We start from the raw sequence: 25,298 nt of genomic DNA on the forward strand, positions 1-25,298 counted from the left end.
TCAGTGGACTCACAACAATCTCAAATCCTAAAAACAAAGGCAATATAGTTTGCAAAATGCGAAATTATTTGTTCATGGTAGATGTGAAGCTGTTCTCAGTACGCAGGGGAAAAAGTCTCTTGGAATGTGTCTTTTCAGTATTCACAAAACACTCTGTATAACTGTGCATTGTCTGACTCAGTTCTAAGGTATTTACACAAGGCTTCACAAATAAGCATTAATCATAGAATCTGTATGACAACAGTTTGCCACATACTGTATTTTAAAAAGAACAGGGAATCTGCAAACACAATACATAAGCAGATGCACAGCTGGACACCATACCCAGCTTGCCATTATTTGAGGGTGAGGGGAATCAAAATGTTCATATATTATAAAGAAGCTTCAGCCTCGGGACATATCCAGAGAATGACGTTGGCTTCTAATGTGGGCAGAACAGATGCAGAAAAACACTGCTGTCAGTTTAAATTTGATAGAAAACAGGACTTAATTTTGTACATCTGAGAATATGATTTATCCTCAGGTTTTGGTTTCACTGTCTTTATATAGCTACAGAGCTGGAGGTATTTGTTTTTTGTAAGAGCCCAAAATTCCTCTCAATTAATATTTTGATGTTTAATATTTAAATCAAACATTGATAGAAAGCAGTCCTCATGCAATTTGTCATACAGCTTTTTGTCAAGTTGGGTACTTTTTAAATTTATACATTTAACACTTTCAGCATTTACATAGGTAACTGTCATAAGTAAATTGATTATGGCACATATGGATGGCAGTACAGCATAAATCTAATATTGTTAACATTGAAAAATATCTGACTTATTTCTAGTATACTTTGATAAGCTGATCAAGTGTCAATGATTCATGCAAGCCCTCTCTCCCAGTCCCCTATGGAGTGAAAATACTTTCTGAAATTTCATTATTAGGCCACAGAAAAGATACAGTGATACCTTGGTTCTCGAATTTAATCTGTTCTGGAAGTCTGTTCAACTCTCAAAACATTCAAAAACCAAGGCATGGCTTCCAATTGGCTTCACTCAAGCGGAAACCGCGTCAGATATTTGGCATCCGATGTTTGGCACACTTACTTCCGGGTTTTCGGCATTCGGGAACCAATTTGTTCATCAACTAAGCCATTCGAGAACCAAGGTACCACTGTACTTCTTAAAATCTTCACTGTATTATGGCAATGTGAGTATCACATAATGCAATGACTTCCTGCTGAAAGCTACTAACAAACAGGACCCTAGCCTGAAGAATGAAAGCTCCTTCCTGGTAAAAATTCTCTTTCAGCACCAACGTTACTGCAAGTAATGGTTTCCTAACCTTCACTGACAAAAACTTAGAAACTGGCAGAGATGATTTTGTGGAGGATTTTGTTACCTCAAGCCAAATTCCAATGTACCTTGGAGAACAAGACTGTCCCAAACAAAACCATGTGAGTTGTGTCAGGAGAAGACAAAACTATATATAACCTGTTCCCTTGATCAGTTTTTGCATGATAAACCATGTGAGACTCCTAACAGGTTAAAATTGTTTGGAACAAGAAAATACAATAATTCCCAAAATCAACAGATTTTGTGGGATCTATCTTGCCCCAGACACTTTTCTTTACAGAAAGAAAATTGTGGCCAAAATTTGGGAACACAGTTTGCAACTATGCAAGTGACACTATCCTAGAAGGGCTATGGCACACATTTATTTCTGTGCTAAGCTCTTCAATAGAAAGTATACTTGGAGGTTTTCAACCACATTTTTGGTAAGAAAACATTTTAAAGAGTATCTGAAACCATCTGCCAATAAACCGCTTAATTGTGGTTACAGAAGAAGAGAGAAGGAAAGTGAGTGGAGGGACGAGGAGGGAATACAAGTATCCAAAGCAGGCTCCAGATTTATGTATATATTTATCAAAATATTTCTATTCTGCCTTTCTGTTTACAAAGGGCATTCAAGCCAGCTTGCAAGACAAATCAATATAATGAAACTCAATACAAATGTTACAAAAGCACCCTAACCAAGAACAGCATTAAACATCACAATTAATAAATTAGATTGGTTAACAAGGAGCCAGTGTTACACTTGTAGAGGCCGTAGCAGAGTACTCTTTCTAAAACAAAAAAACAATGTAACAGTAAAACCATATACCTAACAATTCTTCAGGGTTTAGCCAAATATTTGCAAGGCAAAGTAAAAGAAGATAAAAACCATCAATTGTCTTTCAGTTGCGGCATCTGTCCATTTCTGTGCCTTGTTATTGTATTATGGCAGCTTTTAATGGTGCTTTTTCATAACACTTTCTTAAGGCACAAGTAAATAAGCAATCAAGAAAATATACACATCACTCTGGCTCCTTTTTATCTTGTTGTGAAGCCTGAAGATGGTGTAGAATTCGAGATCTCACACCCCTGCTGAGAAATGTATTCTGAAACAGAGATGTCACCAACACGTGTTGAGATTCCTGAATTGTAGGGGGTTGGACTAGATCCCTTCCAACTCTACAATGTTATGATTCTGTGATTCAGAATAGTTGTGCCTGAGATGCCTATCTGCAAGCAAGCTTTTGCAAGCTGTATTGAACCTGAATCTATAACGTACACCATGGATGTATGAATGGCCTACTTTCCCATGGGAAGAACACAAAAAACTAAAATACCCTATGTGTTGTTTGCACACAAAATACGGAAAGATACCATTTCTGTAATATGAAAGAAACACTAAACAACCCTGCAGAAGAACTAAGGTTTCACTTGTTGGTTAGAAATGTATCCGATTATATTTTATTAACTGCATTTGATTATAAAGAGGGTGGTGGTTTCTATTTAGCATGTTGGTGGCAACTCTGAAGTGAACTGTTTGATCATTCCCATATATGCAGATAATAATTTAAAGAGAGACAGTACTGGTGTGAGGTCCCTTTCATTCCCAACTCTGGCAATACTACTTAAATGTTGTGGTAGCTTTGGAAACTTATCTTCAAAATTAGAAGTATAGTATAATTAAAAGCAAGACTAACAATCCAGAGATGCACAAATCTCTTTTTAACAATGTACACACCCTATTCAAATCTTATAATAGGGACCTCAGCACAAGAGAGAGAAAGCGCTATTTTGAGAATCATGCTAGACACAGTGCAGATCCTATTAGGTCCAAATCACTAGTTAATGTATGCTTGCGCTAGCCTGAGCACACAGCTCTCCTGTGGCAATTGAGGCAACCCTACACCAGCTAAACCTAGAACCTGAATGTTCTGAGGTGGGGAACAGGCTTAAGTCCCCTGCTCTATGTGTCACTCTCGCTTTTGAAGACAGAAAGAGACTACTGCCTCTACCCCAGAAAAACAAGGCGTTCTCAAGCTAAGGAGACTAGCAGCTGTTGGGTCTTTCTATGAGCTGTCATTCAGAGTAATCTATTGTGCCTCCCACTACCAACAGGAATTTCCAGGGACCGACCAGGCTTGTGACAGCAACACTAACCCCTGTTAAACCTTTTGTCATCAAAGTGGGTGCTCAAAGGGAAGTGATGAAAATATGCATGGTGGGAGCCCTGCCTTCAACCAAAGAGGCGGAGCCAGCAACCCATCCTGCTGACCTGGGAATGGGAAAATTAGGAAGAACAGGCATTTAAGTTATTTAATTTCACCTTGCCAACAAAAGTCCGTATAGTTAAAGCTATGGTTTTCCCAGTAGTGATGTATGGAAGTGAAAGCTGGACCATAAAGAAGGCTGATCGCCGAAGAATACTGTATTTTTTGCTCTATAAGACTCACTTTTTCCCTCCTAAAAAGTAAGGGGAAATGTATGTGCGTCTTATGGAGTGAATGCAGGCCGCACAGCTATCACAGAAGCCAGAACAGCAAGAGGGATTGCTGCTTTCACTGCGCAGCGATCCTTCTTGCTGTTCTGGCTGCTGAGATTCAGAATAATTTTTTCTTGTTTTCCTCCTCCAAAAACTATGTGCGTCTTCTGGTCTGGTGCGTCTTATAGAGCGAAAAATATGGTAGATGCTTTTGAATTATGGTGCTGGAGGAGACTCTTGAGAGTCCCATGGACTGCAAGAAGATCAAACCTACCCATTCTTAAGAAAATCAGCCCTGAGTGCTCACTGGAAGGACAGGTTGTGAAGCTGAGGCTCCAATACTTTGGCCACCTCATGAGAAGAGAAGACTCCCTGGAAAAGACCCTGATGTTGGGAAAGATTGAGGCACGAGGAGAAGGGGACGACAGAAGACAAGATGGCTGGGCAGTGTTCTCGAAGCTACCAGCATGAGTTTGACCAAACTGTGGGAGGCAGTGGAAGACAGGAGTGCCTGGCGTGCTCTGGTCCATGGGGTCACGAAGAGTTGGACATGACTAAACAACTATGGACTGTCCTGTCTTTCCACAGAATGTTCAAGATACAGGTTATCCTGTCCTGGGGGGCATTTTCAGGTGTAGTGGACTGTGCTGTTATTTTGCTTTAAACTGTGCTCTTTACATATAAAAATACATAGGAAAAATCTCATCAATTTGTATCATTTCCCTGCCTTCCATGCCAGCTACTGCAAAGTGTTTCTGAAGTTTAGGTAACCCTCCAGAAGCATGTGATATTGCACAGGTGGTTGCAAATAGGTAACAGAGAAGTGATGTAAATGCAAGAGAGTAATCCTTTAAAGAGCTATTATGCGTATCATAATTTAGCAAATAATTATTCCCAGCAATTTAATTACATGTCTGTCCTCTGTAGGCATGCATTAATTGCATAATCACATATTCCTTGAACATTTTCTCCCTCTTTCTTTTTAAAAGGAGCTGGTTTTGCATGAGAAGAACAGTGGCCAGAGCTCTGCTACACTGCGCTGCCCAAGTTGACAGCTTTTATTAGCTAAAAAAGAAAAAAAAAAGAAGAGGAAGAAGATTGGGGGGGGGCAGCATGCTGCTACCATTAGAAACCCTCTTTACCAAAACCACTTTCGGGTTGAACTGCAACCCCTGACATGACTGTCTCCAACTCAGCACCTTGCTAATGAGGTGAAGAACAGGGAGGAGGTGTTGTGCTCCACCCATGCAATCAAATACAATTAATACGCAGGCCTGGATCTGGTCGCTGTTAGACATGCCTTGATTACATCCAGATTAGATTATTGCAATCTGCTCTACAAGAAAGTGTCTTTGAAGAGCACTTGGAATTTGAGTTGGTGCAGAATGCAGAATACAACAGTCTGATGGGGGCCCCCCCTTTTTTAAAGAACATTACACCAGTATTATATCAATTTTATTAGTTCCCGAAAAACTTCTAAGCCAAATTAAAAGTGTTGGTTCTGACCTTTAAAAGTACAAAATGGTTTTGGCCTGGAATGCTTAAAAGAATGTCCTATGGGCTCACTTGGCAGGCTTATATTGTCGTTTGAAGCCATGCCACTTATCCCACCATTAGTTGTGTTATGCTATGTGGATACATGGGACAGGGGAATCTCAGTGGTGGTATTGATGTGAAATATTTTGCTCTGGATTACCCAGTTGGTTTTCCTCCTTCCATCCCTGCTTCAGACAAAAGATGAAGATGCTGTTATTTCAATACGCTTTTGGCGTGGGCAGTGACTGAAGACTTATTTTCCTGCTTCCCTTTTTGAATTTTACTGGCTTTTAAAAAATGTAATAATTACGTATATTTTAAATCTGTTTTATGCTCCAGTTGTAGTTAGTCACCTTGGGGTCTGCATGGATGGAAAGCCAGAGTAAAAGTATATAAATACATAAAGGAATAAATAGCCTTTCGCCTTAATGGACGGTATGTTATGCTGAACGAGAACAGGTATGTGCTAATTTGCACAAAGACTACATTAGATCATTTCAACAGATGCATCCACAGTGACAGCAAAGCTGGGCCCCAACACTGAACAGTACATCTGCAAGTCATTTCACTCCATCAGCCAAAAGATGCATTTATGTACCGTAGCTATTACACTTTGAGACGAATTTAAATTACGAAAGTTAAAAGAGCTTCAAAGCAAATTGTAATCTAATCTAAGTACAGTGATCTTGATGGCTCCTTTTTTCTGAAGCTGGGGGGAGGGGGGAGAGCACTTTAAAAAAAAGGTATTTCTTTTACAAAACCCAGAATAGTAATTCTTAAATCAACCATTTTTGATTTGCCCCAATAAATCAAATAAATGAACCAACCTGAGGATTTGAGCATTTTACTTCAAGAGATTCAAGGTCAACATGAAGACACACAACGAATGAGTGCCTGGATTCAGATCCTGCAGAAGGTAGAGCTTGTGACGTAACTGCTAGAGTAGAAGTGCAGCCCATTGGTTCTATTATATTTAGGGTCATTTGCTGCCCAAGAAGAGTATATATGCTGAAATGATTCAGATTAATTGTCCAAGGAAAAGCATCACCTAGTGGATAAAGAAAAAAGCAAAATATTCAATACATAAAGAAAATATCAAAAGCTTAATACATTAAATAAATTAACCCACCTCATGACTGGACGATTCCTGTAACAAACTAATAAAAAAAAATCGCTCAAATCAAATAATGATCACCAGCAACCACATTGTGTTGTGTGGAACTTAGAATTAACAAAGCCCTTATCATCTCCTGCTACATATAATACACATATCAAGAATATCTATTATTATATTCCATATTTTGCACCTGTCCACGTAATGAACCCCCATATTGTCATATTGTTTTTATCACCCATGACTCTGCCAACATAGGTACTTTTAATTTCTACTGATTTCAGTAGGATAGATTTAAGACTATGCTCTCCCCTTCAATGGGACTTAGAATAATTTGGTTTTAGATGGATTATAGCCTCCAATTTAAAACATCTTCCGCAGTGAAGAATTCTGATTACTGGGGTTCAAAAATAGATAAAACATCTAAAAATTGCTTAAAATGCCACATCACTGAGAGCAAAGTTTTTAAAGAGAACAAATATGTTTACAGGAATATGAGAAGAGGGCATGGCAGTTCTGGGTAATCATTCAATTTGAGATAATTGAACAGATTTTAGGGCTGTAGCAATTATAATCGTACTCAGAGTAGACCCATTGGAATTAATGGATATAACTAACCTAGTTCCATTAAGCAGAAGTCGGCATACCACTAAGGAGATGATTCTATCAGCTCAAATGTGTTTGCTATCCACCTACCTCAAGTTTGGGAAATGTATTTCCCTAACATGGAGAGCTACTATGCAACTGGAGAGTCCAAGCATGGCAACCTTCCAGACCAATAACAGTGGTAGCTGTGGGCTAAGAACACTCTCAGTAGTCCCCAAGTAATATTTTACTCTAATTACTTTGTTCGGCTCTTGGCAAAACCTTCTTAACATTTTACAGCCTGTTCTAAAGAGCTGAAATCTTGATCAACACTATCATTTACATTGTTACAAACATACCATGAATTAAATATTTCCCTCCCTACCAACAATGGAAACTGCTGAGAGCAAGAACTCTGTTAAAGGAATGTTTATCCTTCTTCATATGGGTAAGTAAAAAGACAAATATATTTCTAATGCTTTAATGACCTAGAATCTGTTTTAAAAATGCTGATTGCCTCTGGAGGATCCCCTAAGCCTCCAGAGAATATATTTTTGTGGGGGATGCAGGATGCTGAGGGGAGCTGTGTCCACGTGTCTTTATTCCCCAAGCGGGATCGGGTCCTCGAATCACAACACTGAGGTTTTTCAATGGGGAACTGTGCTGAATGAAGATTCCACTCATTACAAACATGTGCACTGTAAGCTTCATCCAAAATGTAACCTATGGGGAGTTACTGTGCTGAAAGTCCACCTAGCCAAATGGTTTTGCTTTCATCCAGACTTACGGGTATTTGTACAAATTCAGCTGAGCGAGTTCCGAGAACATTAGGTAGTAATGTTTCAAATGATGAGGTATATGGCCACAGTTGGGTTCAACTTTTGTTTTGATCCATGTACACAGATTAGCACTAGCTTTACATAGGTAACATTTACTGTGGTTTGGTGAATAAATACTTCATGATACAAAAGGCAGGGGTAGAGATAGAATTAAATGGACACAGCTAGTTTTACCTGAGAAGTTAGAAAGAACATGTGAAGCATTTCATTTATTTATTTGCAAAAAACACTGGATTTCATGAATATTGAATGTATCTTTTAATATACTTTACCTTCTGATACATCCAAACCATATTTTAAGGAAAGTCATAGAATGGAAACGTTGTATGTGATTTTGTGCACTAAGAAACAGTAAAACAGGCATGGCAGTTCAAGCCCTACCTATGTCCCTACCTAAATCTGAGTAAATCTGAATTTGATAGATCTTACTCCCAGGTAAATGAGATTAGGACTTCAGCCTAAACTATCATTTTAAACAACACTGCACAAATACAGATGAAACTTCCATCTATGGTTAACATAAGCTGGTTTAAGAAATTCATAATAGTGTATGGCCTAAAATATGGAGAGCATGCATTTCCTATTCTAACAAAAATAAATAATCTACACATGTCATTCTTTAAACCTACCACAATTGTCAGGAACGTTCCATTCAGAGCTTAATAGCAAACATAGCTCTTTCCCAAATGTTGCCATGTTATGACATGAAATTGGCAAACTACACATTTGAAAAACAGCAACTATTAATGTTGACTGTTCTCACAACTACTGTCTAGTAGAGAGGCCAAGTGCAAGGCCTGTAAAGGACATGGGGCAAGTCTTACCTCAGTTACAAACTAAACAGATGGCTATTGGGAACCACTAAACCATGAGCTATGTACTGGGAAGTCCTGGCTCAAATCTCAGTTAAAAAACATAACACCCCCCCCCCATCACCCTTGCTGTCTCAGACCCACTACTGCAATATGAAAATATTAGCATTGGCCTAACTCTGAGGATTTCTACGATAATGTATATGAAGCATACTTGAATGGCAATTATCAGTGGCAATTTTCATAGCAGCTTAAACATGATCACTGTGTTTTATTCCTCTCACAGATGAAGATGAAAATCATGAAGATACCTAACACTGACTGCCATGAACTCACCCACACCTTCCCCCCTCCCATATATATTCAGCTGAAAGAATCCATAATTGACTGATTGATAAATGATTATTCGCTGGATGAACCAACAGATAGAAACAGGCTTACTTAAACACAAGTTTTCATGAATAATTTCATGTGTTAAAGAACAAGAACAGGCAGCCCCACATTTACCTGCATCTAATATGTGTGCGAACGTGTATATATGCATCACACCGAACCTGGAAATGACCTGGAAACATCATAAAGATGTTACTGAACTGTCGCTAAAAGGGCGGGGCAGGGCATGGGTGGAGCAGGGCGGGGAAGGACGTTTGCAAGCTCAATGGGTTTCAATTATACTTGATTCCACCAGTATGTACAGTTACTCAGAACAAAACCCCTCCATATATTGGGGGGGGGGGCTGCCAGTAGTAGAAAGAGAATAAGGAACAAGCTTTACATTTTCTACAAAGAGATTCAATGCATCTTAGAAGGGCATTTCAAGCCAATGAAAACAGGGCAAGCGCATGTAATGGAACAGCAGGTCCTCAGGCTACGAAAAGTCAACAAAGAGGAGCTCTCAAGTGCAACCACCTCAACAACAACAACAACAACAAATCTGTTTATTGTGAGGACCATGCCTGTGCACAAAAATCAACACTACAGTAGTTAAAAATTGTTAAAATTCATTACATACTATGCCGACAAAACCTTCTTCCCACGAAATAGAAAAGGAGGGAAAACGAGCAGCGAGTCAAACAGACGATGAAGGGGTCTTTACATTGTCGTTCATAAATCTTTCCCTGGCTTTCATGGCCTTCATCACAAAGACCGCTACCACATGGGTAATGCGTGGGTTTGCATCAACTAACAAAAATTTTACTCTAACTTCAAGATTGGTTATAGAGTTGGGTATAATTTGCAGCAATGCATCTCTAAAGCCCGAATAAATGGGGCAATAGAGGAAATAATGTGTAAGGTCCTCTTGAATTTTCATAAGGCAAGGACATAGACGATGTTCTACTGGGGTTTTTGTGTATCTACCGGTCAGGTAAGCAGTTGGCAATGTTTGAAACCGTGCCATAGTAAAAGCTCTCCGAAGGGTGGGATCAGTGATCTCCACCAAGTAGTTGGCACAGATTTTGACTGCTTTTACTCGGGGGAGCCAGTAGGAAAACCCAGAGTTTTTTATCTTGGTGGAGTCCAGAAAGGCATCTTTTTCAAAGATCCATTCCCGAACTTTATCAGGGCTCCACAATTTGAGAGTATTTAACTCAGGTAGGTTGTATCTGGATAGAATGTCTAGTAGGCTTTTATGCCAAGTGGTATTATTTTGTAATGATACAAAGGCTTGTTTAGCCAATAAGGTGTTCGGGGCATCTATGAGGTTCGTAAAAAAACGCAGGAATCTTAAGTGTGCCCTGGCAGACACAGAAGGTAATCCTACTTCCACTCTTAGGAGAGCTGCCGGAGTACTCTGAGGGAGGCCTAGAATTCTTCTGAGATAAAAATTTTGGAAGATTTCAAGCCGTTCTAACAGCTTCTGATTCCAACCCCAGAGTTCTACTCCGTATAACATCTGTGGAATCACTTTTCCAACAAAAATTTTTAGTGCCGGGATCACCAATTGCCCTCCCCTCGAATAAAAAAAGCTGAGCAGAGCACCAGTTGTCCTACGTGTTAGAAGGGCTACAGTCTTGAAGTGGGCAAGCCAGCTAGATGTGGCTTGGAAAGTGATACCAAGATATTTAAAGAGGAGACATTGTTCAATTTTGTGTTCATCTCAATTTTGTGTTCATCTCAACCACCAAATTCATGCAGGGTTTCAAGAGAATCATTCAAATTGTATCACTAAAAGGAAGATCAAGTTAAGATAACTATAAAGAGGATACAAAATGATCAAATATTAAACAAATGAGTCTGATGGGAAGAGTTTGCAAGAGGAAGATAATGTATAAAAGAATAGATAGATGATAGATAGATAGATAGATAGATAGATTGTTGCAATAAACAAGATAAGCCTGGATGTTACAGGCAACTTAACCACAGCAATAGAAAGAACGATGGCCTTCAAAAATATTAAAGACTGAGAAGCGAGAAGAACAAGTAACACAATTTCAGGAGCAAAATCACAAAATAAATTTTTTTTTGTTGTATGTAAGCATTTTGAAGGACATTTTTCAACATAAAGATTTCAGCACATTGAAAATGTACACAGGGAAAATGATGACCATAGAATGAACTTTTCTCTTTTAGAATATGTTATACTCTACCTTCTTCGAGAATTGGTCTTTGCACAACAAAGGGAATTTCTTGCAAGGGCTCCATGTACTTGTGGCCAGCACTCATAACCTTTATCTGAGGTAAGCAAAGAATAAGAGTTCCCGGCATGCTAGCCTGCCCATGATACCAGCTGCGGACTGTCCCAGGAATATCTCCAGACACAATTGTACTAGGAGATGGCAGGCTGTCATTTGGAATGAACACACAGCAGGATTGAACTTCAAGCTGAAAAACAAAAACAAATCCATAAAGGGAATCTCATAAAGAGACCTTAAGATGTGTTTACTGTATCTAAGCATTGCACAACAGCAAGAATCAAAATCAGCTACAAATATTTCTACAACTTATGAACCGAATTTCAAGTGAAGGCCCCCAAGCTGCAGGTGGTTTGTATTTTGGAAATCTTTTAGAAAGAAGTCACACCTAAAGAGGTGTCTTTTTAGCCTATAAACTTGTTCAGAAAACCGTTTGTACAAAAAGCTGAATATATATCTACCTTTCCACACCTCATTCCAAGAGAGGTGATTGATTTGGAAAGTGAACTCACAAAAAAGAGAGGAAGAAAATCCTGCTCCATTTGCCATTTATTACCTTTTTGTTAGCACTAGCTAAGGCTTCAGATTTGACTAGTAGCTCATATATTGCTACTTTTTGTTTTCTTTGTAGTTTGAGACACTCGTGCTTTGTGAAGCCTGCATCGTTCTCAACAAATGTAATGAAAGTACAACTTTCATTATTTCGCCAAATATTGCTCATTATTGCCAAAACCACATACTACTAGTATGATCTGTCTTCTGCAGTTATGTGTAGATGGAATGTGATAACTGGCACAGAAACTTGGGAAATTTAGCCTTTGTGTTTATGTTTGGGGGGGGGGGAATCAAAAGGTTTCTTGCCTTCATTGCACAAGAAATAGGTCTGAAAATGTGCATGTTGTCCATGTTTAGAAGGGAAAGTGTGCACACAGTGTGCCAAAAAGGATGTAGTATTCATAGGCTTCAATTATGACCAGATGCTCCTTCCTTGTACTATCAGTCATGCAAACCTTACTCATTCGCTGCATCTTACCTTATCTGCCATTACAAATATAGTTCTCCTTTGCCCACCCAAGAAATAAAAACTATCTATTGCATAACTGAAATCATCACATTTAGAATAAAATATCACAATTTAAGTACCTTTGTACACAAAAAAGGCAAACTATTCATGTAACTGATCGTTATAATTTGCATTGGTAAAGGAACTTGAATAATATAGAAACACATGCAGCCCTATAATTAAAAAATGAGAAATATATAATTTTATATTATATATATATTACACACACACACACACATATATATATATACACACACACGTGTGTGTGTGTGCGCGCGCGCGCGCGTCAATACAATAATTTTTTTGTGTGTGTGTATGCGCAGAAAATTACATTACAAAAAACCAGTTGAAATATAAACTTGCAAATCCGTAACATTTTCTAGAAATAATACTAATCAATTTTTATATATACTATTTACACAAAAACTAGTAAGATATAGTAAGGCTGCATTCCTTACATGTCTGAGAAGCCCTATTGAATTCAATGGATTTACTCCTAGGTAAGTGGGCACTGGTGGCGCTGTGGGTTAAACCACAGAGCCTAGGACTTGCCGATCAGAAGGTTGGCGGTTCGAATCCCTGAAATGGGGTGAGCAGTTCGAAAGCACGTCCAAGTGCAAGTAGATAAATAGGTACCGCTCCGGCGGGAAGGTAAATGGTGTTTCCGTGCACTGCTCTGGTTCGCCAGAAGCAGCTTAGTCATGCTGGCCACATGACCCGGAAAAAACTGTCTGCGGACAAACACTGGCTCCCACAGCCAGTAAAGCAAGATGAGCGCCGCAACCCCCAAGTTGTTCGCGACTGGACTTAACTGTCAGGGGTCTTTTACCTTTACCTTTTTAAGTGGGCTAAGAATGCAGCCTAAATGAATCTAGATATTACATAGGTATGTACAGGGAAACGATTGTTGGCATACGTCTGCCTCGAGAAACAATGGAGTGCGCCTCTGGAGATGACGTTAAACCACTGTGTTAGCAGCACCAAAGTTACAGCTTAAGGATGGCTATCGGGTGATGAGAGATCAGAAGGATCTTTACTGGCAATCGAATGGGGAAGACGGAGTGAACTTTGCATGTCCTCTGGTACTGCTGTACTTCACCAAGGGAGGAAAGCACTAGAAAGTCGCAAGCTATAATCTTTGTTTAGCATTCAGCTGCATTTCATTCTACCTAACCATGCTGCACCATTGCTGTGCAACTGGACTTCTCCGCGACCCTTCCCCTCTGCAGGGAGGTGGGACCAATTTGGATGGTCCGCCCCCGCCACTTAATGGATCCAAATGGTTTCCAGAGAGTGGTAGGGGATGCCTTATCCCATGTTGATGGCCTTTCAGCTGATTCCCTGGTGGCCCGCTGGAATGCGGAGTTAACCAGGGCTATCGACTGTCTGGCTCCGAAGCGCCCTCTCCGATTGCATGGAGCCCGGACAGCTCCGTGGTTTTCTTCGGAGCTGAGGGCGATGAAACAATCGCTGAGACGGCTAGAGCGTCAGTGGCAAAAAACTCACTCCGAATCTGACCGGACACAGCTTAGAGCTCAACGTCGAGCCTACCAAGTGGCGATAGCGACGGCGAAGAAGACTTTCTTCACCGCCTCTATTGCATCTGCAGAAAATAGTAGCAGGAGACTTTTTCAGGTGGTTCGTAATTTAACGGAACCACCTTTACCACCGGGGCTTTGTAAAGACCCCAAGATCTCCTGCAACGATTTTGCAAAGTTTTTTGCAGATAAAATCACTCATATTCAGAAGGAGCTAGACACCACCGTGGGAGCAGGGCTGGGGCGGGAGAGTGCTAGAGCTCTGTCTGGTCAAGTTGCATGGAATCAATTTCAATCCATTACCCCCGAGGATGTGGACAGGCTGCTTGGACGCGTGAAACCAACCACCTGTCTCCTGGATCCTTGCCCATCCTGGCTAATAAAAGCAAGCCGGGAAGGGCTGGGCGATGGGCTCTGCGGGGTGGTGAATGCTTCCCTCTGTGAGGGAGCATTCCCAGATCCGCTGAAAGAGGCGGTCATCAAACCGCTTCTTAAAAAACCATCTTTAGACCCGGCCAGTATGGCCAACTATCGCCCAGTCTCAAATCTTCCATTCTTGGGCAAGGTGATTGAGCGCGTGGTTGCTGAACAACTCCAGGCACGCCTGGAGGATGCGGACCATTTGGATCCCTTCCAATCGGGATTCAGGCCTCATCATGGGACTGAAACTGCCTTGGTCGCGCTGGTTGATGATCTCCGGCGAGCTAGGGACAAAGGTGAGAGCTGTTTCCTAGTTCTGCTGGATCTCTCAGCGGCCTTTGTTACAATCGACCATAACATCCTTCTGGACCGTCTAGAGGGGCTGGGAGCTGGGGGCACTGTTATACAGTGGTTTCGCTCCTTCCTCCTGGGCCGTGTTCAGAAAGTGGTGGTGGGGGATGAGTGTTCAGACCCCTGGGCCCTCACTTGTGGGGTGCCTCAGGGTTCCGTCCTCTCCCCCATGCTTTTTAACATCTATATGAATCCGCTGGGAGAGATCATCAGGGGGTTTGGACTGGGTGTCCATCAATATGCAGATGATACCCAGCTCTACCTCTCTTTCAAATCAGAACCAGTGAAGGCGGTGAAGGTCCTGTGTGAGTGCCTGGAGGCGGTTGGAGGATGGATGGCGGCTAATGGATTGAGGTTGAATCCTGACAAGACAGAAGTACTGTTTTTGGGGGACAGGGGGCGGGCTGGTGTGGAGGACTCCCTGGTCCTGAATGGGGTAACTGTGCCCCTGAAGGACCAGGTGCGCAGCCTGGGAGTCATTTTGGACTCACAGCTGTCCATGGAGGCGCAGGTCAATTCTGTATCCAGGGCAGCTGTCTACCAACTCCACCTGGTACGCAGGCTGAGACCCTACCTGCCCGCGGACTGTCTCGCCAGAGTGGTGCATGCTCTAGTTATCTCCCGCTTGGACTACTGCAATGCGCTCTACGTGTGGCTACCTTTGAAGGTGACTCGGAAACTACAACTAATCCAGAATGCGGCAGCTAGACTGGTGACTGGGGGCAGCCGCCGAGACCACATAACACCGGTCTTGAAAGACCTACATTGGCTCCCAGTACGTTTCCGAGCACAATTCAAAGTGCTGGTGTTGACCTTTAAAGCCCTAAACGGCCTCGGCCCAGTATACCTGAAGGAGCGTCTTCACCCCCATTGTTCTGCCCGGACGCTGAGGTCCAGAGCCGAGGGCCTTCTGGCGGTTCCCTCATTATGAGAAGCAAAGCTACAGGGAACCAGGCAGAGGGCCTTCTTGGTAGTGGCACCCGCCTTGTGGAACGCCCTCCCATCAGATGTCAAAGCGATAAATAACTATCTGACATTCAGAAGACATCTTAAGGCAGCCCTGTTCAGGGAAGTTTTTAATCTGTGATATTTTAATGTATTTCTGGTTTTTATGGAAGCCGCCCAGAGTGGCTGGGGAAACCCAGCCAGATGGGCGGGGTACAAATAATAAATTATTATTATATTATTATTATTATTATAAGGATCCAGCACTATGCATTGTTGGAATGTTGTTAGATGGCTGAATCACAGACATCCTCACATTTTTTCTTGTTTGTTGGCTAGTTTTAAGGCTTGATGCTTTTAAGTGCTCAAACCCGTATTAGGGAAGCTACTTTCAGACCCATATTAAGGAAGCTCCCCTCCTTCTGCCAGGCTCTTACTCCAGAACAACTCCATCGTCCCTTATAAGAATATGCAAAAAAAACAGCAACAACATTTCTCTGCATTCTTTAAAAGTTGGCCATCTCAACAGAAATTGAAGCCGTGACGGCTTTTTAACCAGTTCCGTCAAAAAATAAGACTGGGGCATATGCAAATTAGAATCTCCCCCCCCCAATTAGTGTTCATTTCTTTGTGCATATGTATAAGCCCATGCATTGAAATTACGAAATTGCTGCCCCCACAAAAGAAACAATTTATTCACAATAAATTGGTATTCGTATGAAAAAGTATCAGCTGGCATGTGCACTCCTGCAAAACATATGAATATGTAAGATCTTGATGCACACCTGGACAGCTCACACCTGGACAAATTTCTATGTTGGGGACACCAACTAACTGCACATGCATGTGTATGTAGATACAGGTAGGTAGCTGTGTTGGTCTGCTGTAGTCAAAACAAAATTAAAAAAAAAATCCTTCCAGTAGCACCTTAGAGACCAACTAAGTTTGCTATTGGTATGAGCTTTCATGTGCATGCACACTTCTTCAGATACCACAGATGTGTAACTGTGTGTGCTCTGCACATACACAGAGAGAGAGAAAGTAAAAGAAAAGGAAGAGTACTTCTAAAAATTTATTAGTTGTTTGATTAAACAAGAATGTATCACGTATCACTTTATTGATAGAAATAGTGCTTAAAAATATATGTAATCCAAATATCTTAAAATTCCTGTACTCTTAAAGTTACATCAATAGCTTATATTAAAGCTATCAAATAAATCTTTTTACACTTTAAAAATAACTATTAAACTGTGTGTCTAAAATTGTGAATTTAATGTGAAATGTGACTGATTTATATAACTGAATATAAATCTGCAGCAGTAAATCTTACATTAATGTAAGGATCTGACAATCCAAGGGAAAGAAAATGAAGTAATCTGCCAGTAAGAAGTCCTCAAGCTGGGGGTCAGATCCTATTCATGGAAACCATCTGGTTGGGACCCTCTAAGCCACACCAAACACAAATGATCTTTTAAAAAAATATCCTATTCATTAATGCATCACAGCTGCACTGAGTGTTACTTCATTTTTCCATGGCAACATCCTTTCTGTTTCAAGGATCGTATTTCAGTTTTGGTAGCAACGTGTTCTTTTGCCAATACCGAACATACTTGTGTGTTAAAGACAAGGAATTATTACAAATTCTTGAAACAAAATCACCTCCTTTTTGATTATGTTAAGGATTGCGCTTGCTACGCAACACTCCCTAATAACAGAACAACAAAGGGCAGCTAACATGCATTCAAAATATGCATTTATTTTCTGTTCTTGATAAAATGTCTCAAAATGTGTCAATTTCCACACTAATAAAATCAGTCTATAGTAAGAAACTAAAGTTCTCCTGTTGGATAACTTCAAATTGAACCAAATAAGAATTTTAAGTTACACAACAGGGAAGTTTTAGTTTTCTATTAGAAAAAAGAACAATATAGTATTAAAATGGTAATATCCATATTGATATGGCACATTTTCAAAATATTTCACTTACATTTTCTAAGCAATCTGTACACCAAACCTGCAAAGGAGACTACCATTACAGGCTCCATAATTCATATACAGTCTGAGAAAAAGTGCCCTCACTGATAATTTTATTATAATAATAGTAATTTTATTATTTGTACGCTGCCCATCTGACTGGATAGCCCCAGCCACTCTGGGCAGCTCCCAACAGAATATTAAAAACACAATAAATATTGAAAACACAGTAATTTTATGAGTCATCTCTCATCTAAGATTTGAACAAGGTCTTTCCAGAAAATTATTGCACCGGTTCATATTTGTAAGAATTGTACTTCATATGTCCACATGATTTAAATGTTAAATTGTGTACTGTAAAATAGGGATGTTCTCAAACACTTTGAATTGCAATGACTGTATATATTAATCTATGACAAATATAATATTTAAAATTTGTGAAACACTGGAGTTGAGATTGAGGGAGAGTGGTTACATCTATAACAAGGATGGGAAACTTCACACCTGGGGGCCAAATGCAGTCTTGCAGGGATCCCTGTCTGGCCCTCAGTCCACTTGCCCCAGCCATGCTCCCTTCACCAGGCTCCACCCCCTCTGACTACACCACACTCCTCATCAGCCCTACTACATCTCTTGCTTAAGTGTCTTTGCCTGGATGGGATGTGTCCATCAACAGTGATAATATGTTTTACTTGCCAGGATAGAGAAATGTATGTATAGAAACCTCTGAATGGTGCATGGCTTCAACACATCCTTCACTAAAAAGGTAAGAGTTACAGATAGGTAGCCGTGTTGGTCTGCCATAGTCAAAACAAAACAAATTCCTTCCAGTAGCACCTTAAAGACCAACTAAGTCAGTTCTTGGTATGAGCTTTCGTGTGCATGCACACTGTGTATCTGAAGAAGTGTGCATGCACACGAAAGCTCATACCAAGAACTGACTTAGTTGGTCTTTAAGGTGCTACTGGAAGGAATTTGTTTTGTTTTAAAAAGGTAAGAGACACATCTGTTGCTCCTCCCACTTTTTTTGCCTCTGGACACACCCACCCCGGTATATGGCCCCTGGAAGACTGGCCGTAAAGGAACATGGTCCTTGGGCCAATTCCCTCCCCCCCCCCACTCCAATCTATTATACAACCCCATCATCAACTCCAACACCTTAACGTCTCAGCTTTCTGGCATCTGCCAGCCTCAAACAAATCTCTGCTGGGACTTTTGGGGAGTGGGGGTGAGGGAGGACCCAGAAGTATTACTGGGTAGTTGTGGATTCTCCTTCATTAGATGGTTTTAAGCAGAGGTTGGATGACCATCTGCTTTGGTTGAGATTCTTGCATTCCAGGGGGTTGAACCAGTTGATCCTTGGGGTCTTCTTCTGACTCTACAATTCTACGACCCTATGATTTTATGACACTGTACAGCCTAGAAATTAGCAACAACCAGTTGTTGGATGGTGTTCACAAGAGATACTAATATGATCCACACCATCATCTTCAGCAACTCCAACAAGAAGAATAATTCAGTGCCAGTGATCAAAAGAATAGAGATCAATGAACACAGGTATGGAAGGACCAAGGTAAGCAGCAAGTAATGCAAGGCAGAAGGAAGGAACAAGGCCAAAGGGTGAAGCAAAGAGTTGATTCCAAGGTCACATTTTGTGCATATGCTTTTGCTTTCTGTGGTGATCTTATGAACACACACAGAGGAAATGGGAATGTTTCCTTTGGAAATATTATACTGTACTGCAGCAAAGATCCCTGTCAGGTTGACTTGATGGGTTTAGACATGCTACTAGAAAAAGTATGAGTGCAAATGAAGTAGGAATTGTGTCACAATCAGAAAGCAGGTGAGGGAACCCAAGAGAATAATTTGTCAAAGTGTATAGAATAGCCAGTTAAGATGGAGTCTAACTGCACAAGTGAACTTCTGCTTATGCCACAGAATTTCACCTTCCTTTCTTCTACCTGCATCCTCCTGTATACTACAAAAATCTGCTCAAGAGGGACTCCCAACCTTTCAGAATTGATTTTAAGGCTGTAGGGGGAGCGCTGCAAGGGGTGAGGGGAAGGGGAAGTCCCTTTGCATGAGTAGCAGTCTATTCCACTCACACATGGACAGTTCAGGAAACAGCACTCTGTGTGCATCAGTTCTGGCTATCTTTTCATTTGATGCTAAGAGCCTTCCATACTGCACTCACCACACCATCAACATATTTCCAACTCCAATTCATTTTGTTTTCAATGTCATTTAATACAAATCATGTTGACTGATTCAAATATTTTCAAGTAACTAAGGATTCATTTTATAAAGTACTTAAGGAACATTTTGATAATAGTGTATTTATGTGAAACTTAGTAAAAATGTGGAGTTATTTGGTCGGTGCTCAGCATACTATTACTCATTATTAACTCATGCCAAAATGTGGAACCCTTGTTATTCTCAATGAAATCAAGCATTAACAACCATTTAAAAATAATTGTGTTTACATTACTTCATAAGTTGAGCAGCTAATAGTACCAGGAAAACATGCAAAGTGAACACTTCCCTCCCTCATGCTATAGTTGTCAAAAGACACTGCAAAGTTTACGCAGAAATTGTTAGCAGCTATAGAAAAAAGCCCTTGCATAACAGCATTTTTAAAATTACATCATAACTTCTTACAACAAGCCTAGTTCACGGAGTTGTCATGCTGGACACTATTGTGAGCAAAACAGCCAAGCAGACAGTAGCCTTGGATCTAAACTAAATTTTCCAGGTGTTTCTGTTCTAAGCATTTATGTATTTATTTATAAATACAAAGAACAACCCTTTCATGCTTTCAAATTATGAAGACAACGGTCTGCTGACAAGTCAGGACTCCTTTTCAGTCTATATTTGTCATCCTATAAAATCAATCTCCTGCAAATCGCTATCCCCAAACCATACTGCCAAAATACATCCACATAAGCCCTGGCTGACTACAATGAGAAGGGCAGCTTTCAAGTTTTCTCAGATTGTTGTTCTATATTTAGTGATGGTGGAACTCCAAGAATGCTATACCACTGTTGGAATAGGAAAAATACCTTGGGCATTATAAAACGGGCCAGAACAGATGCAACACTGGCTCCACAACCACACTGCAAATGTGCCTTCCATAGTTCCAGTTACAGATAGGTAGCCGTGTTGGTTCTTCAGTGGTATCTGAAGAAGTGTGCATGCACACGAAAGCTCATACCAAGAACTGACTTAGTTGGTCTTTAAGGTGCTACTGGAAGGAATTTGTTTTGTTTTGACTGCAAATGTGATTAGTGAATCAGGAACACCGGGTACCTACACACCTCAACTGCATTCCAGTGCCCTCAAGCAAATCCCTCCTCAATTGCAGTTAAGCACTTTGACAGGACTGCTGTTAGCCTGAAACATGGTTAGCAAGGGAGTCCCTTAAATCAATATTTAAAACAACGAACTGCTGTAGACATCAATGAGAGAGGAGGACTTTATCAAGCCCGCTCTGCTGATGATCCCAACTAGCATCAAGTCAGCAGCTGGAGGAAAGAATTGTGTAGCATGAGCAGCCCTGAACTCCTGGCCTGGGTGCTGTACATGCTTTGCTCATAGATCTGGTTGTGGGGCAGGGAGTTCTTCTGGGGAAGGGGTTGCTCTCCAAGACAGCCAGAAGTTGCATAGGCAGAACTGTATAGCTGTGCTATAGGAATGGAAAACTTTAATATCTGGTGCCTCAGCTGGCTTTTTCTCTCCTCCCATTCCTTTTTCCTCATGCATCCTGTCTTCTAGATTTTAAGCCTAAGGAGGGATGCATTCATGAGGCTGACTAACAATTTGCTTTACCAGGAGCTAGATTTATAACTTTATTGCCCCCAGGTACAAATGCACTGTTAGTTTCAAATTGAAAAGAATGATAAAAGGCACCCAAGTGCCATGAACTCAAATCTCCCTGACCAACAATCCCAACGGGGGGGGGGGGGACACCCTGTTATTATTTGACAAGAATTTCTGCTGAGAATAAAGGAATTTATGACTTAAATGTCCAAATCATCCCATTCAAACAGTATATAGATAAGCAAGGCAATCTGTAGTAGTTGGAAATATATGCTTTTCAAATACAAGTTAACAGGAAATGCAATGGAGAAAAAGTCTGTCATACACTGGAGTTGGAGCACTGTTTGCCGGGTTCCCACAACAACCTGTAAGTTTAATTTCTTTTTTAAAATCAAAAGATAGTCACAGGTTGCAGTCTGACTGGATATTTGGATGATGGGAGTTCTTAAAAGCAGCGCTAATCTGCTGCTTGTAAATGACCATGAGATATTGTGCAAAATATACAAACAAACAAACAAGGCACTGCAGAAAGCTCACAGTCAATGCACCGCTATTGCTACATGTGACCACACACAAGACAATGTGCAGAAGACCATACTTAACTCTTCTCTTATTTCAACCAAAGGGGCTTAAAGTGCTTAAGACTGGCTTCATCATTTCTTATATAAACAAACGCTGGGAACTTATCTTACAAGGGTTTCAAAATAAGCTAAAATCCAAGAAAGTATCAAGTATTTCAAATATTCCATTCTCTCTCTCACACCGCCCCCCAACCAGCATCTTACCTGAAGTGTAAGGCGCTTGACTGCATTCCACAATAACCCAATAAATTCTTTCATCTTTTCCTCAGGACTTCTGCTGCAGCTTTCAGATGAGCTCAGCATGGCTTTCACTGGAACTGATAAAGGTCGTGATTCTTAAAAATAAAAGGACAGTAGAATACATTTGAGAACTTAAGTTTGTTTACATGGTGCATAGTAGCATAATCTAACCAAAGTTAGTCACCACAGGTTCTATTGAAACCTATGTAACTCTAATTAATCAGAAGTAACTTATTCCATTAGTTTCAACAGGCCTTAGTTGAACTGAACTAAATGAGCAATTGTGGAAAAGTCAGATTTTTAAACTATTCCAATAGCATTCCACCATTTCATAAAGCTAGTGGTTACATTCAAATAATTTAGTACAAAAACATTTGGCAAATAAGAGGGAGATTTTAGCTTCGATTGTGCCAAAGAACCTGAAATAGCAATTCAGCAGTTGGTTATCAAATCTAGGAAGTCTCTTCAATTTATACCACATTCCTTAAAAATTGATGCTATCTGTACATGCATTTTATTCATAATTTTATTATTTGCTTATTTATAAATAGCATCACTCTTTCAAGCACATAACAAGCAGGATATCACATTTATAGATCCTCTACAATTACAACATCATATCTTCCAAGTATCTTTTATCAAAGAATGAGGACAACAAAATTAAAAGACAATAGGAAATTTCAATAAATATCAACATAAATTACAATGACAGAGTAACTGTGCACTATGTTTAAATCAATTGCTTAACTTTCTCAGCGTGGAACAAGCTTGGGGTAGTAAGCAGTTAACATTGATCTCCATGTAACTAAAGGGAACGATGTAAAAATCTGTGTATCATTGGCATTACACCCCAGTAATTATGTAAGTTATCTTACATAAATAAAAACCTGTTTCCGATTTGCTAGTGTTGCCATATTACTAACTTTGTTGGGATTGGAATACCCTTGTGTGGCAAACTTGTGGGGAAAGAGTTATTGCAAATTAACATGATCACTAAACCAGCTCTTTTTCTATTTCCACGCTGACTTTGCTAAACATCTCAGATGGACAAAACAAAAATCTTAAAAGTAAGGAGCTGATTGGGTTCATGCTGATGGCAGACTTGTAATCATATGGTTCTGGAAAACCTTGGAAGGCACAATGATAGATGGTATGATAAGCTCTCTGTCTTCACAATGTATGAAAAGACAGCACGAAAGGTCTGACTGCCTTGGGAGCAAACTGGACCTTTTCTGTGGTGAATGGGTAGATTTTATTATGTATGCAAACTGCTGACAGAACCAACCCCAACAAGATACCTGAATTTCTGGGACACTTCCCCCCTTTTTTTTCCTGAGCCAAGCATCTTATAGTTTCCATACTTTATTGAGTTGTAAAAGCTGCCTTTGCTAAAAGTTATTTTGCATAAGTTTTGTATAAGAGAAATACTTCTGCTTTTAATCACTGATGGTGCCTTTCACCAGCTCCCAAGGATGAAGATGTTGATACACAAAAGAGAAAGCAGTGCAATGTGCTCTGCATCAATATGAATAAAAACTTGTGGTCACTAGTATGCAGGACAAAAACAGAATCTTTACAAAACAGCATGGTTGGGCTTGTTTTGATGGATTACTGCCAGCATGTGAAAAATACACCGGAAAAAGTTCTTCCCCCACTCCAAATCTTGTGGGAAATATCAGATTTAAATAAAAATATTGCGCTCTTTCATGTCTAGTTAACATTCTTCACCCACCTAAAGCATCCTTGTTCAAGCATCCACTGCACAGCAGGCACACACAAACAATAGCCCTTCAGTTAACTAAACGGAAATGTGTGATCTCCTAATTTAAGTGCTTCCCTTCTGCCAACAGATTTCACAGCCCACCAAAGTTTTAGCATTTAAGTTTAAGAATGAATCCAGTTTTGTATTCAAATCGTGTCTGCTTGCGAGGTTTATACAAAACAAAACCAAGAAAAAATAATTATGAAGGATCAAATGCCCAACACTGAATCCCCGAATTTTCTGGGTATTTTCCAGCTAGTTTTAATGCTCCAGTTGCCCCAACTTATTAGTGCTCACTCTATTTACTTCTGCAACACCCTTCCTCCATTCAAAGAGGTGGTGTAGATGTAATGGTTAGGGGTCTTTCAATTGCTAGAGGGTCACAGGATTGCATGTACTGTTCACTTCTGCAATTAAGTATTACATCAACCCCAATGTTAAACAAACCTAACACAAACTAAGCTTTCCTCTTAATTAGGATGTGAAATCCTTTTAAGATTGTGACAAACCCAGCAAGGAAAGAAAGGGGTGGGTGGGATTTAGTCACAGAGGTGAAGTGGAGGTGTGGGAATGTCACTCACAAAAGTGAAACAGGAGAGGGAATATAAATCAATTGTGATTTATAAAAAAGCTTAAAGGAGGAGCTTAACATAACAGTGCAATTTTATCATGAATAAATTTTATCATACAGAAAAATAACATTAAATATCACATTACAAAGCATGGATGAAACTTTGAATTATTTCAATATATCACTGCCTCCATCAATCAGGGCTGGACTGAACATGTCACTTTCAGGGCTCAGACTTAACTCATACACTTACACACCATACTTTAAGACACCTCAAACCCCACTAAGTGTTGCAGAAAGGCTATAAAAGTCTCACCATCTAATTAGCCTCCTGAAGTGTCCATGTTTTATTCCCTCATGACCATGATAGCACATAGTCAATGATACCTAAGATATGGAGGTTAAAATGCCAGCAGCACTTTTTGAATTTCCTCAAATAGCTTCCAGTTAGGATGTCCTCATGCACACTAAAGGCTTCAAGGCAGAGCAGGCAAGGGAAAGAGTTAAAGGTTCCCTCTCCATAGCCAATTTTCTAATCCAAGGAACAGCCATCATGATGCTTGCAGATACTGGATTACAACCCCCATCAGCCCCAGCCAGCATGGCCAGTGGAGAAGGATGGCAGAAGTCCAACAAAATTAAAAAGAAGAAGATAAGAATTCACATATTCTGTTCAGCCACTGACAAATTCTAGCCATGGATTGAAAACTGCATACTGGAGGT

The 25,298-nt window shown here is 40.2% G+C and overlaps 1 protein-coding gene across 5 annotated transcripts in view; it reads right to left on the reverse strand.

Annotated features, from left to right (window-relative positions):
• The window catches only part of VPS13B (vacuolar protein sorting 13 homolog B), a 357,420-nt gene that overhangs the window by 171,701 nt on the left and 160,421 nt on the right, over window positions 1-25,298 (reverse strand). For all 5 annotated transcript variants that reach the window (XM_081873883.1, XM_081873885.1, XM_081873882.1 and 2 more), the window contains exons 22-24: window positions 22,207-22,337; window positions 11,270-11,504; window positions 6,159-6,379 (exon numbers count right to left, since the gene is read on the reverse strand). In XM_081873883.1, the coding sequence (XP_081730009.1) occupies window positions 6,159-6,379; window positions 11,270-11,504; window positions 22,207-22,337 (587 nt within the window). The remainder of the gene's footprint in view (window positions 1-6,158; window positions 6,380-11,269; window positions 11,505-22,206; window positions 22,338-25,298) is intronic.

Source organism: Podarcis erhardii, assembly GCF_964252035.2.
Source record: "Podarcis erhardii genome assembly, chromosome: 8".
Classification (NCBI taxonomy): domain Eukaryota; kingdom Metazoa; phylum Chordata; class Lepidosauria; order Squamata; family Lacertidae; genus Podarcis; species Podarcis erhardii.